Source organism: Populus nigra, chromosome 17, assembly GCF_951802175.1.
Source record: "Populus nigra chromosome 17, ddPopNigr1.1, whole genome shotgun sequence".
NCBI classification, from domain to species: domain Eukaryota; kingdom Viridiplantae; phylum Streptophyta; class Magnoliopsida; order Malpighiales; family Salicaceae; genus Populus; species Populus nigra.
Window position 1 is genome coordinate 13,227,800 of NC_084868.1, and position 13,478 is coordinate 13,241,277.

Consider the following 13,478-nt stretch of genomic DNA (forward strand, 5'->3'; position numbering starts at 1 on the left):
AAAGAATAAAATTGAAGAATTTTTAAACACTTGGTCTGCCAATGACTGTTTTCATTTGTGCAGAGGTTGAAATCAAGTTTATTTATATTGATAAGGTGAAACCAAATCTCTCATGATATATTAATATATTAATATTAAAATAATATTAAACACCCCAAAATGAAATACACCTGAGTTTGCCCTGGTGGTTGTTCTCTTGATGTATAGCAATGAAACCTAAGGCCTTGACAAGGGGCAAAATGCAGCAATGAAGTGAGAGAATAAAAACAAATTCCAACCATATAGTAGGTGGCTAGTGATAAGAGTTTGAGATTAAAAAATCTGCTCTTTTTGTGGTCTTAGATTCGAGTTTTGTGGTGGTTAATATGATAACAACTGGAAGTTTATATGGTTGTTAGCTTCAAAACCCGTGAGATTAATCGAGGTACACACAAGCTGACCCGGACACCCACATTAATAATAACAAAAAAAAAAAAATTCCTCTGAACCTCTAGATGAAAGAAAAGGAGAAGAATTTTCTTGGAAATTGTTGAAGAAGTATTACTCGTCAAGATGAGAAATTACGAGGAAAGATAGGCATTGCCGGTAGTCCAAGTGCCAGGAATTATTTGCCCCTTTCATTTTCTTTCTTATAGGGATATATGTTATTTTATTAAAGAAATTTAAGTTGATTTAAGAATTTAAACTCAAAAACCAAAAAAAAACCTATCAAGTGAACCTTCAAAAGTCTAGAGTGATAACTTCCTTGATAATATATATATATATATATATTATTTTAATAATTAATTCATGAACCCTTAAATAAGTTAAACTTGCGTAACGCACTCTACAAAGGATTGACCAACTCGATATATCCTTACATCAGCCCAGGCAGCGCCATATCTTCTTTTTCTCAATACGTCGGTGCAAATGAAATGCTGAATTTCTGGAATTTAGAGTCTCAGAATCCAAATTTCTGCCTTCTTCCAGTTGAGCTGACGCGATAGCTCCTGTCCAGATCAAACCCTGGCCCCCCCGCTAGCTCATGACCACTATATTACCATGGACTTTGACCAATTAGGCTGCCTTATCTTTCACTATAGTTAACCTAATTAATCATTACTAAAAATGAATTAAAAACAAGAAGTTCTTCAGCTCCACCATTTAAGGAAATTGCAAACCAGATCGAAAGGGATTGAGTTAATAGTTATGGGGATACATTCATTTTCCACCCACCAAAAAAGAAAGCTCATGCCATGATTATCTTGAGATTTGCCTCTTGTCAACTAAAATGAAAAAAACAAGCTTAAAATATGGTCTGTGAATGTTCGATTTGGATCGAGAATGGACCCGATGGAAATTAACAGCATATAATTAGTTTACAACGGGATCAAGTCTAGATTCAAAAGATTTAGGTGACTAATAAGGAATTCGAATTCCTGACTACTACAATATCTAGTTAATAAAACGGTCATTTTTTTTATAAAAAAAAAAAACCTTGATGGAGAACAATGGCTTCTCCCTCATCCCTATAACAAAAACTCTCTAAGAAAAGAAAAGGAAAAAAAACTATCTGCAAAGAGGTTCAGGCATAAGTGGTGGGAAGTGCCTGATTTCCCATGTGATTTAACACTTAACTCATGAACTTATGTGACTTAATTTAATCTAGACAAAAGTTTCTGCAAAATCCACACTAAAGAGGTAACTTGTGTCCATCCTAGCTATACTTAAATCTCTACAAAAGTACACTTAACAAAACTAGTGCAAAGTCTTCTTCTTCTTCTTCTTCTTCTTCTTCTTCATTAAGGTCATCCTCCTTTTCAGCCATAATTAATTGATACCCATTGAAGTACACCCGAATATGTATGCTTTCACACTAAAAGAAGAAAATTTAAAACTCCGTACACTCATCTTCCTCTTTTTTTATGTTGATGTATTTCAAGATAAGATATGATACATGCAAGTTGTATTTTAATGAAACGAGTCAATGCGTGAATGATTTTACTTAAATACCACTCTTCCTTGTCGGCATGAAATTTTTGGCTGCCATCTTTGAATTACTTGAAGAAGACGGAAGAACATTTTATATATTTTCAAGATTCTGCATCGCGCGAGCACACACATAGCTGATAACTTTTTGGTGAATACAACATCCATTTAATTTGTCATTGATTTTTATATCCTATAAAAGGCAAGGTGTTTGAGAAAATACACCCCACATGCTTGCTCCGTAAACAAGAAAATACATGTGGCTCTATCCCGAAGAAGAATTTTTCCAGCCGAAATTGACGAGCAAGACAGATTTAATTTTGGTATGTAGAGAAAAGAACAAGATTTTGTTGTTTTCTCAATTTCTATTTCATTAAATTGTCTCAACAATGTGAATACATTAAATAGAGATACACTTGAAATCTAATCCACCTCAAAAAAATACAAAAAACAAAAACAATAGTATTAATGTTAACATTAATTAGCACATTGTCAATAGGTCTATGTTAATAATTTATAGATGGCAATCGATAGCTGAGATTAAATACAGGTGCATATATCTTTGAATCTAGGTTCCCATGTAGGTAGTTCATACATCCATGTTATACACATTTAAATTGTGTGTTAATGATGTTTTAAAATTCAAAATATATAATTAAAATATTATTTAGTGTCTAGGATAGTAGTTAATTAATTAATATATTTAAATTAATGCTTAGATTTCTCCTTTTTAATTTAAGGAACTTCAAGCTTATGTTAAAAGCTTGAATACATGCAAAAAGAGCTCCAATAAGGAGACTTAAAGACCCTCCCAATGATAAAATTAATATATTTATGAGAAATGTATTAAATGACTTAAGATAATAAATTATTTAAAAAAAGCTGTAAATTCAAAGAACAAATATGCTTGTTCTTGAGTTTTAAGTTAGTTTTTTCTCTAAAATCTATGTATATTTATTTTAAGAGATGAAAAAGTTATGAACCTTTAATCTGGATAATTCACGAAGTATTTGTATCCTATGAACCTAAACAAAAATGTTCGTCAGACCCATGTTACCCTAAACTTGATTGATTATCAAGCCCAAGTTTCTTGGACCTGACATATTTGTCAGACTCATGTTATCTTAGACTTGGTTGACGAAAGCCCATGTTCTTTGGGTTTGGCATGCTCATCAAACCCGCGTTACCTGGGGCTTAGGTGACTGTCAAGCCAAGTACTTTGGATTTGACATGTTTACTAGATTTACGTTATCTTAAACTTGAGTGACTGCCAAATTCAAATTCTTTAGGTCTGACATGTTCATACGTCAGACCTACCTTACTTTAAGCTTGTCTGACTGCTAAGTTCAAGTTTTTAGGGTTTGATATATTTGTTGAACTCGTGTTATCTTGAGTTTGATTAACTATCAAATCCAAATACTTTGGATCTAGTATGTTTACCAAACTTATTTTATTTTTTAAAAAATTATTTATAGAAATCTTAACCAAAAGCGAATTTATCATATATCATTTGAATAGTTCTGTTAATATATTCATATATGAAAGGGATGAGTATTAGACAAACAATTAGTTCAAACTAAAGTGTATTTAGAAGTGTGGTTGCGGTTACTTTTCAAAATATTTTTCACTCGAAAATATATCAAAATAATATACTTTTTTATTGTTTAAAAATTATTTTTGACACCAGCATATCAAAATGATCTAAAAATACCAAAAAAAATATTAATTTAAAGTAAAGGAAAAAAATAAAAAAATTTAATTTTTTTTAAAAACGCTTTTAAAATACAAAAATAAACAAGCTCTAAATAAACTAATTGAACCGAATCAAATAAAAAACAAAATCAAGCAATTTGATTTGGTTTGGTGTGGTGTTATATTTTATTAAAACTGAATAAGTACAAATGGGCAAAAAAAAGTTGGACTATTTTTATCATAACTATGGTTTTTGTAGATAAAAAAAATAGGTTGTTTGATTTGATTTGGTTATATATAGTTTTGGTTTTTTGTTTTGATTTTTCAATTTGGTTTTTTTAGTTTTTTAAATATAAAATAGAACAAATTATTTTAAAAAAAATTAACTATTTTTTCAGTTTGTTTTTTTTTGTTGGTTTTTCCAGTTAAATTTAGATATTTGTTTTTACGAATATCCTGTATAATTTAATTATTTTACTCATCCTTAATAGATAGCAGCCACTAGCCTAGTTAAATTATCATTTCCAATAAACTTGTTGACATGACACGATAATTTAATGTTTCTCGTGAATATTAATACTTGTATTGTGGCAACATTAAAGATCATCTAATGTTTTATTGGCTTGTTTGATTTTATATTTTAAAAATTAATTTTTATATTTTTTTAATTTAAATTAATTTTCTTTAATTTTTTTAGATTATTTGGATGTACTGATGTCAAAAATATTTTAAAAAAAATAAAAAAATATTATTTTAATACATTTTCAAATAAAAAATATTTTAAAAACTAACCATTATCATATTTTTAAAAACACATTAAAAAAACAGAGAAGTAAATAAATAAATAATCTCTCTCTCTCTCTCTCTCTCTCTCTCTCTCTCTCTCACACACACACACACACACACACACACACACACACACACACACACTAAAAAGAAATTCCTGCCATCTGCTCCTCTTCTGTGATAGGGCCGCTGTCTCTCGTAAACCCTTCTTGACTTGTAAAACATGTGCATCCAATGGGCAATATTTCCAAAGGGGTAGATAGAGATGTGGTAGACCCGTTAGCCCCTTTATAAAGTTCAAAGATAAAAAGTCTAATCTATCAATTTTAGGATGAAAAAATTGGAATAAGTGTTCAAAATAAGCATTATTATTCACACTTCATTTAATTAATTAATTAATTAATTTGTGATTTGGAATAAGTTTTTGTTGTGAGATATGAGACACAATACAAGTTACCAAGTGTAAAACTTGCTTGTGGCACCACAACACTATAATTTTCCAATACACGTGAAGGTTGAAAATTGAGACCTCGTGGAAAGAAAACTAAGAGTGAGTTAGTTTTTTTTTTTGGTAATGTAAGGAAACTTGTTGAAATTACATTTTACTTTATTTATATTCTTAAAGGTGTATGGTTAATTAACACACCATGGTTTTACATGGGTTTCATTAAAAATTAAATGTTTTTTACTGAGTTGGTTTTTTTTTTCTAATATGCAGCAGGGCAGGGCTTGTGAACTAGTTAATTAACCAAAAAACTGAAAATATTTAAGTTCAGTCATTGTTTATATGAACAGTAAATATTCTGTTTAATTTTTAGTTTTATTTTCAATTTTTTTCCTTTAAGTTTCAAATTAAAAAACCGAGAAGAGAAAATGCATGGCTCACCTCAAATTTACAATAATTTTTTATTTAAAAGTTTATTTATTTATTTTTTAGTATCTCAGTAAGAGAAAAAACAGTAAAAGAGAAAGAAATAACTAGTTGTAGCGATACTAACAATAAAAATAATCAAATTTGGTATTAATAGGTTCTATTCTACGAGTAGAGTTTGATGATGGTGATTTTTTAAGGCACTGATATACTGATTCACTCAAGGCCACATGTTTGGCTTTACTTGTTTTCTTTTTTAAAATAAAAAAAAACCTTAGCATTTGATTTTTAATGAATTTGTTTTTAATTTTATCTTTTAATACATGGTTGGTTGATTTTTAATGAATTTTTTTTTAATTTTATCTTTTAATACATTGTTGGTTGATTTTGAAGTCAAACCCCTCATTAAATAATTAAATAATTTATAAACATTTAAATTTTTTATTCAATAAATATGAAATAGAATATGAAATCAAGAAATCGAATCGACGGATACCATGGCATCTCGAGTCATGATTATGAAGGCGGACTAGTTAAAAGCAAAAACTTGGGAGAAGGTACATGGCTATTTCCCATAAACGAATTGCATCTTCGAAGACTCCAACTCACCCAATGCCACCTACCACGCAAAAAGTCTTCAGCTGACGTGGCCACCTTGAAGAGATGATCTCATCTTGATAGAGCCCTATGAATGTTGCTTCAAGGAACCATGCAACCTCAAAAATATCAGCCATCCATGCCCTCACGAAGGAAGTACATAGACTTTCCAGAAACCACATTACATGACAGCACCCACGTGCCATCTCACGTGACAAATTAGCTTGGGAGTGTCCTTTAAGCAAGGATCAATGGCCAGGATCTCTCCTGTATTGTTTCTTTGACCATGTTGAACCTCAATAAATACCATAGGCCTAAATTCATTTCCTCCCTTCAAACTTGCCGAAGAAAAATCACGCACATAGACATAGCGGCGCCCTAGATACATGCTATAGTTTGTGTTTTTTTCTCTTATAATTGAGGTCATGAGCAAAATCATGTCCGATAATCCTCCCGATTGGTCTCAATTCTATCAACAAAATCTCTCGAACCAAGGTTTACCTCCTATTCGACCCATGTTCAACGATCGTGGTGTCGCTGATGTGAATATCATCACCAGCACCACCATGGACACGGCTAGCATATCGAACCCAATGGGTTCGGGCAATCCTAGCTCAAGTGGTCATTTGAGCCCTGAAGGTCGAGTTGCCAAGCCTATTCGTAGAAGGTCTAGGGCTTCAAGAAGAACCCCGACAACATTACTCAATACAGACACCACGAATTTCCGAGCCATGGTGCAACAATTCACTGGGGGTCCTAGTGCACCATTTGCAACAGGATCACAAATTAATGCCACAAATTTTGGTTATGCAGTAGGTGTTCATCGTCAAGGCCATCATGGTAATCACCCCAGTCCAGTTATGATGCCCCCGGGGTATCATTTGCAATATCAGCAGCAGCAGCAATTTCAGCAGCAAAGCCAGCCACCGCCATCATACATGTTCTCACTGAGAAACAGTAATATGGGTACTAATACTAGTACTACCACTGCTCCCGGTGATGTGTTTTTTCAAAGACTTGGAAACCCTAGAGCCTCTACAACCATGGAAGTCTCTGATCATGGGTACTCAACTGAAGGAGCTGTAATTTCCTCCCTGGTGGCTCCTCCTTCTAGGCCTCCATCTTCCAGCTCCAATGAGAACAGAAGTAATACTTTCTTATTCTGAGAGGGACATAAAGACGAAAGTTAGGCACTGACTTGTCCTATGAGACAACCATTGACCAACGTAAATATTATGCTACTCGTGACACTTGATAGCATTTTTTTTTCTTTTTTTTCATTGGTTTTCTTTCTTCTTTTTGCTTGGCTCTAAAATGTGGCAAGTACTTTTCTATTTAAGTCTGCCACATGCTTTGTTTCTTAGCTCTTTTTTTTTTTAATTTGTTGCTTTCGATCATTAGAAATATATTGTTAATTATAATTTTCAAGGCATTTGGTTTGCTTTCAAAAACCATGGGCCAAGTATGATTCAAGGAAATAAGTATGCTAGCTCGTTTCATTCACTTTATATATTTAATTACACATATGCAAGCTTCCAAGGAGAATTAATCTTTTAACGACTGCCGAATTGCTAATTCAAACACTTAGATTGAATCGAAAAAATAAATGAAGAATATTAGACATATTTTATTTGTTAATTTTTTGATTGGCCACTTGTTGTGATCTACAACTAATATTAGAAAGTGATTCAAATAAACACCTACTACTAATACTATTAAGAGTTGTTTGTATTAAGAGTTGTTTGTAGTGCGTGGTGCGGTGCTATTTGTTAGTACGGTACACTACAGTGTATCGTATTAATAAACAGATTTTAATTAAAAAAAAACTAATTATTTTATTTGAAAATTTTCCTCTTTTAATTACTTTTTTTATGACTTTGATTCAATTTTATTAATGCTAATCTTATCTAAAATTAGTATTATTTTTTAAAGAAATACTAAGTTGAAATCAGTGATTTTTAAGAAAACTGCTGACTTCGTGAAACATTTTCTAGCATTAATTTCTAAGAAATGCTAAGTTGAGAAAGAAAAATCCAGGTGTATATTCTTTGTACAACTACCTTTATCTAACTTTATGTCACAATTAATGACGAGAAATACTCTTCCAAATTTAGAGAAAAATAATAAAAACTTTTCGTGAATTGTAGGGAATTTAAGACCTGAAATTTCCCAGAAAGAGATTGATTTGAGTGAGAGATGGGAAGAGGGGGTGAATGTGGGTGTATCATGGGCCTCAATGACATGGAAAGGAAAAGGTCCACTTTAATTACAAAGTCAAATATACACCCTAATCTTTGCTATTTTGAATTAATATGGGTGCCTTTTGATTCCCTAAGATTACATCAATCCCTAATTGGCTAATTGAACATTATTATCTAAGCCACCATAATTTTCAACCTAATTACAGTAATTAGGTTATGTCAATCACGTGGATAAATATTGAATTTGAAGGCAATGAAATAATTGGCTTTGTCTTTTATATATTTTTTTGTGGAATGTAATTGATATTAGAGGGAAATGAAATACTTAATTTTGGGATGTTCATAATGGAATGTTATTGAGTAAAATAGAATATAAACTAGCTTTCAAGTCTATTTTAAAATTTATCGTTGTTTATTTTAATTAATTTTTTATATAATACGCATGATATCATCTGATGTCATCTCGGTCGTCATTGATATTAATAAATAAATAAAGTTAAATATGTTTTATAATAATTCAAATATAAAACAAGTACAATGATTATGGAGGGAAGAAAAGTAATTTATTGTGGGAGCCAACCATATGAAACAAATTTCCAACAAGTTATATGCCTAAAATTGTTTTGTTTTGGTTCCACTTTACCTTCCTTACAAATCATGGTTTAAAATAGGGATGAACAAGCACTAAGACTTGGTAGTCAAAAGTGATGCCTTTCTTCCTCCCTAAGGTTTTTGAGCTCTGGTTTTTAAGTGAAATATGCATATAAATTATTTGCAAATGGCATATATCTATATATCAAATAGTAAAATAAACCACAAAAATCTCATTTTACAGGGATCACACAATTTTATATTTTATTAAACCTGAATTAGAGTATGAGCTAAGGCAATGTTTAGATCATAAATTAGGTTAAATCAATTTTTTTTTAAAAAAATCAATGGAATTAATCCAGGTTTTTAACCAGGTTATATAAAATTAATTTTCTTATTTATTATAAAACTAGTCTACATCGAGCCAAAACTAGTCTACATCGAGCTAGAGCCTGGTTTAATAACTTGTGAAATTAATTTTTAATGCACAAGGCAAAACATTCAAGTTCAATTAGTTGGTGTCACTTTTGACCCTAGGAATCTGAATACTCACAGAAAGAAGAGGATTGCTCCATATAATATAAAAGGGATTTGATCCTTTGGTACATTTCAGTATAATCACATGTGCAAAAATGCTATAAACAATAATATGGCATCAATCATCAAATGAATTTGACTAATATGATTGACCATTTGAAAATACCATGCTAGCCGTGCCAAAAATATCTCTCTTGGAGAGATAAGCTTAATAGGCTGCCTGCCTAACAAATACACAAGAGATTTAAATATTAATGTATATTGTTTTATTTTATATTTATATCTTTGAGAAATATTTAACTTCCATCCATCTAGAAACTAACTCGAGTTAAATTTTAAAAAATTATATAAAAATTAACTCAATTAGATATATAATAAACCAATCCGTCCAACTCATAACCTAATTCATATATTAAGTCGGGTTTAATAAGTTGGTATAAATGTACTTAACGTGGAAGGTGAAAGTGAACACGTTTGTCTTGAATTAGATCAAAGCAACAGAGGGATTGGATGTTTGTCTCTTCTATTTTTTCAAGGGGGGTTATAGAAAGCACTAGCAAAGTCTTGTGTCATGCTATTTCAGAGCTCCTTGAAGATTTAATCACTTAAATATTTTGTATTTATGATAAGGAAGGTATCAAACATTTGACCCAACTAATCCTCAGGTCACATGCTTACAACCTTTGCCCACAGTGCTCCAAGTTCATGTAGAACAGAACTGTTTAACTGGTCAATTATAGTGAGTCCTTGTATAATTACTGACTGTTAAGGTGAATCCCTATACTATGATTGATTTGATGCACACGGACCACCTCTAATTTCCAAGTAATAATCTCTTGTAGAAAACACTTCAGTAGATTGCGCAGGCAACTGAGTGTCAGCTTGCAAGACATGCGGGATGTTACAGCTCATGTGGCACAGATTATGGAAAGCTGTTCCATCAATCATCGCACTGGTGGATACCCTAGAAATGTACATAAACTGTAGTTAGAGAACAAAAGGCAACAAAAAACAAAAGGGCAACACAAACAATGAAGAATGTTTTGTTGTATTGAGGACAAAGTATTGCTCAACCTACGTTGAATTAAACTCCTTGAAAAGTTGATATATGTGATGTGAAGTTTAGAAATGGGGTGAAATTACCATGCTACAAAATAATTTTAGTGTGTTGAAAATCTCCTGGCTTTATCTGCATTACCGATCGAAGTGATTTGCCCGAAAAATGATTAGTGATTAAGAAGGTTATTGCTGCGGCCACATACTGGATTGAGAGAGACTTTAGTGGTGTCTGGAACAGGATGGCTCGATACAAACAGAGCACAAGAAATGGGTTCTACCTTACCAACCTGTTGCATTAAAGGAGGGATGGATGAAGGAAATATACAGCAGCATCAACCAGTGGAGAAAGGGATTGAAGCTCAGCTGTTCAGAGGTCTGACAACATGAGTTTTGTAACTGGGAAACTATTATGGATCACAATCAACTTTTCGTGTATTTGGGAAAGGACAGCAAAAATTCCAAGGAAAATCTTAAATTAAGGGGAAAGATGAACCTAATATATTCAGCATGGAAAGTTCATTAGTTAACATGAAAATAATCCTCACTTTGCAGCAGTTGAAATGCTACAGTTCCTTTACACTCGTCCCCAACAAATCAGCAATGAAAACAAAGCAACGACATAACCACAAAACCATAAACAAGTTTTTTCAACTTCCTGATCCAAAAAAAAAAAAGTGCTTTGACAGTGAAACAGTAGTGTACAATCAAGTTTATCATTAAATTTGAACTCAAAAGTAGTCCAACAAGACCATCATTGATATATAAGAGAGTTTCACCCGTGAGACCACCAACAATAAAAACTGTCATGTGTCTTTCTTCCTTCATCCACCAATATTGGCATGGTTGGTAAACTGTCCTTTCTTCAGCAAGAGTAGATTTGGCCAAACGTGCTCTCGTTAAGAACAATGTTACAATGGTGATGCTCGAATGATATTAATGAAATTCAGTTTCCAATTTACCAGCTGGTTCTTAAGACCAATTTGTATTTTGTACAATAGGTCTTATTAGCACAAGAAGCACTTTGGGAGCTCTAAACGTAACTGTCAATGTTTGCAGTTCTATTTCAACAAAAGCTTTGCATTGTAAATGACTAACAAATTAAATAAGTGCCAGAAAAACATTCCACCTCCACAGTGCACCTAAACGAATGCTGAAAGAGCCAGTTTAATTTCTGATTTAAGTCTCTTTGCTTCTCTTTGACAACCAGAACGACTAAGACTGTCAAAAACTGCATGCTTAGTAGATGGGAGTATACTCATGCCACTTCTAACACAAGAGAGCACGAGCTTGGATGCACAACGGAACCTTCCATCCTTGCAAAGATTGTGAATCAAGGAGGAGTGGCTAAAAGAATCCCTTGTATCCATTGAATCAAAGATTTTCAAAGCACAATCAATCCAGTCAGCTTTACACCACCCATCAACCATTGTGTTTAAAGCAACCAAGTTTGAATTGAAACCCACTACATTCATATACTCCATGGCCCCATAAACATCACCTTCCTCACACAACCCATTCATCAGAATCGTGTGTGTCTACTCATCACATTCTAAACCTTATCCATTTCATCAAGTATTTCACATGCCACTTCCAACTTACTACCTTCGCAGTTCAAATTAATCGGTGCATTATAAGATGTCACCATCCCCTCCATATAATGACTTGCCTCTTCAATTCTACAAGTCTTGACCAAAGCACCAACAACCGTGCAATATGCAAAACCATCAAAGGTATACCCCTTATCAATCATCTCCTAAAAAATCTCAAACCCTTGTTCAAATTTCCTAGATCTAAAGCAACATGTCATAACTGTGGTATAGTTATAACATTCGGAACAAGCCCAGATGCCCCAAGCTCCTTGAGCATTCACCTAGCTGTCTTCAATCTCCGAGCTTTACACAGCCTGTTAATAAGAATATTAGAAGTAACCAATGAAGGAACAAACCCGTGTCTCTTTAAATTCCTAAACAACATGAGTGCATTCTCGACAAAACCAATCTTGCAAAGCCCCTTAAGCATAGTATTAAACGTAGCTGGAGAAGGAGATAAACAACAAAGTATAATATCGTAAAAACCCGATTCATTTCATCAGGCTTTCCTAGCTTAAAAAAACAATGCATCAAAGTATTATAACTCCAAACATCAGCTTTTATCCGCAACTCAAGCATTTCCTCAAACAAATCCATACATTTCGACAACAAACAATGCCTCATAGCACCGGCAATCAAAGAATTACAAGTAAAAACATCAGGGTTTATACAAGCTTCTTTCATTCTATCAAGAACTGAATAAGCAGCCTCAAAACTAACAAAACGAGAGTAAGCATTAACCAGTGTATCATAAGGAACAACATCAGGCAAAACACCTAGTATTGTACCATCAATAATCACAATTTCTGCTCTTTTTAAATGCTTGGCTTTGCAAATAGATGCTATACAAATATTCAAGAATCTAGTAGATAATCTACTAACCATTACTAATATTCAACGGAACCCAATAACAAGAAGAGGCAAAAATTGCATACCAGTAACAATTCTTACCTGAAAAGTTTCAAACTTTGACGCAAATCTTGCCTGTTAAGACAAGAAAGTTTCAAACTTTGATGTAATTCTTGTTGTTCCTTTTGGACATGAAGAGTTGGCATTGAACCCAGAGGAAGTTAATGTTTTTGTCTTGGTTTTGGTTTGGTGTTGAGACAAAGGCAAGTTCAGTGGGAGATGCAAGAGCTGCCATTTGGGAGGATGTAAGGGGAGCACTATGGATTAGCCCGGCTTCAAGTTGTGAGGATTTTAGGACTGAGCTTTAGCTCAATGATTTGAGAGTTGGGCTTTAATGCTTTGGTCCATCACACCATTTTTTTTTTCTTTCTTAACTTAAATCCTATAGATAATAAATAATAAGCTTTGTAGCTTAACTAAGATTTATGTATTAAAAATAAAAATAAAAATATTTATGTCCCATTTTACTTCAAAATTTCAGAAAATAATTAAGTGCAAAACTTTCACATATCCTCGAGAACATAATAAAGGACTAACTTTTATATATTAAAATTAAGTTTATATCTCCGATCAAATTAACAAAATAAATAATCCAGATCTTTTTTGGTTTTAGGTTAACTTGTTGTTTATTTTTTTATTTTGGTGTTAATTTTTTTCTTAATAATAGTGTTATTCCAT

General features: G+C 32.5%; 1 protein-coding gene and 1 long non-coding RNA gene across 2 annotated transcripts; one reads left to right on the top strand and one right to left on the bottom strand.

Moving 5' to 3' along the window:
* The first annotated feature begins 6,225 nt into the window (after positions 1-6,225).
* Positions 6,226-7,417, top strand: LOC133677074 (VQ motif-containing protein 22-like). Its single transcript, XM_062098912.1, has one exon. The coding sequence runs from the start codon at positions 6,340-6,342 to the stop codon at positions 7,078-7,080; it is 741 nt and encodes a 246-aa protein (XP_061954896.1). The 5' UTR covers positions 6,226-6,339; the 3' UTR covers positions 7,081-7,417.
* A 3,579-nt stretch (positions 7,418-10,996) lies between these two features.
* Positions 10,997-13,081, bottom strand: LOC133677059 (uncharacterized). Its single transcript, XR_009835684.1, has 2 exons — positions 12,843-13,081; positions 10,997-12,205 (listed from the first exon to the last, which is right to left on the bottom strand). It is a non-coding gene; the product is annotated as an uncharacterized LOC133677059 (long non-coding RNA).
* Positions 13,082-13,478: the final 397 nt, after the last annotated feature.

What these genes read in the sequence shown, in the direction of transcription:
- LOC133677074 (XM_062098912.1), top strand. Translation starts at nt 6,340, where the DNA reads ATGAGCAAAATCATGTCCGATAATCCTCCCGATTGGTCTCAATTCTAT.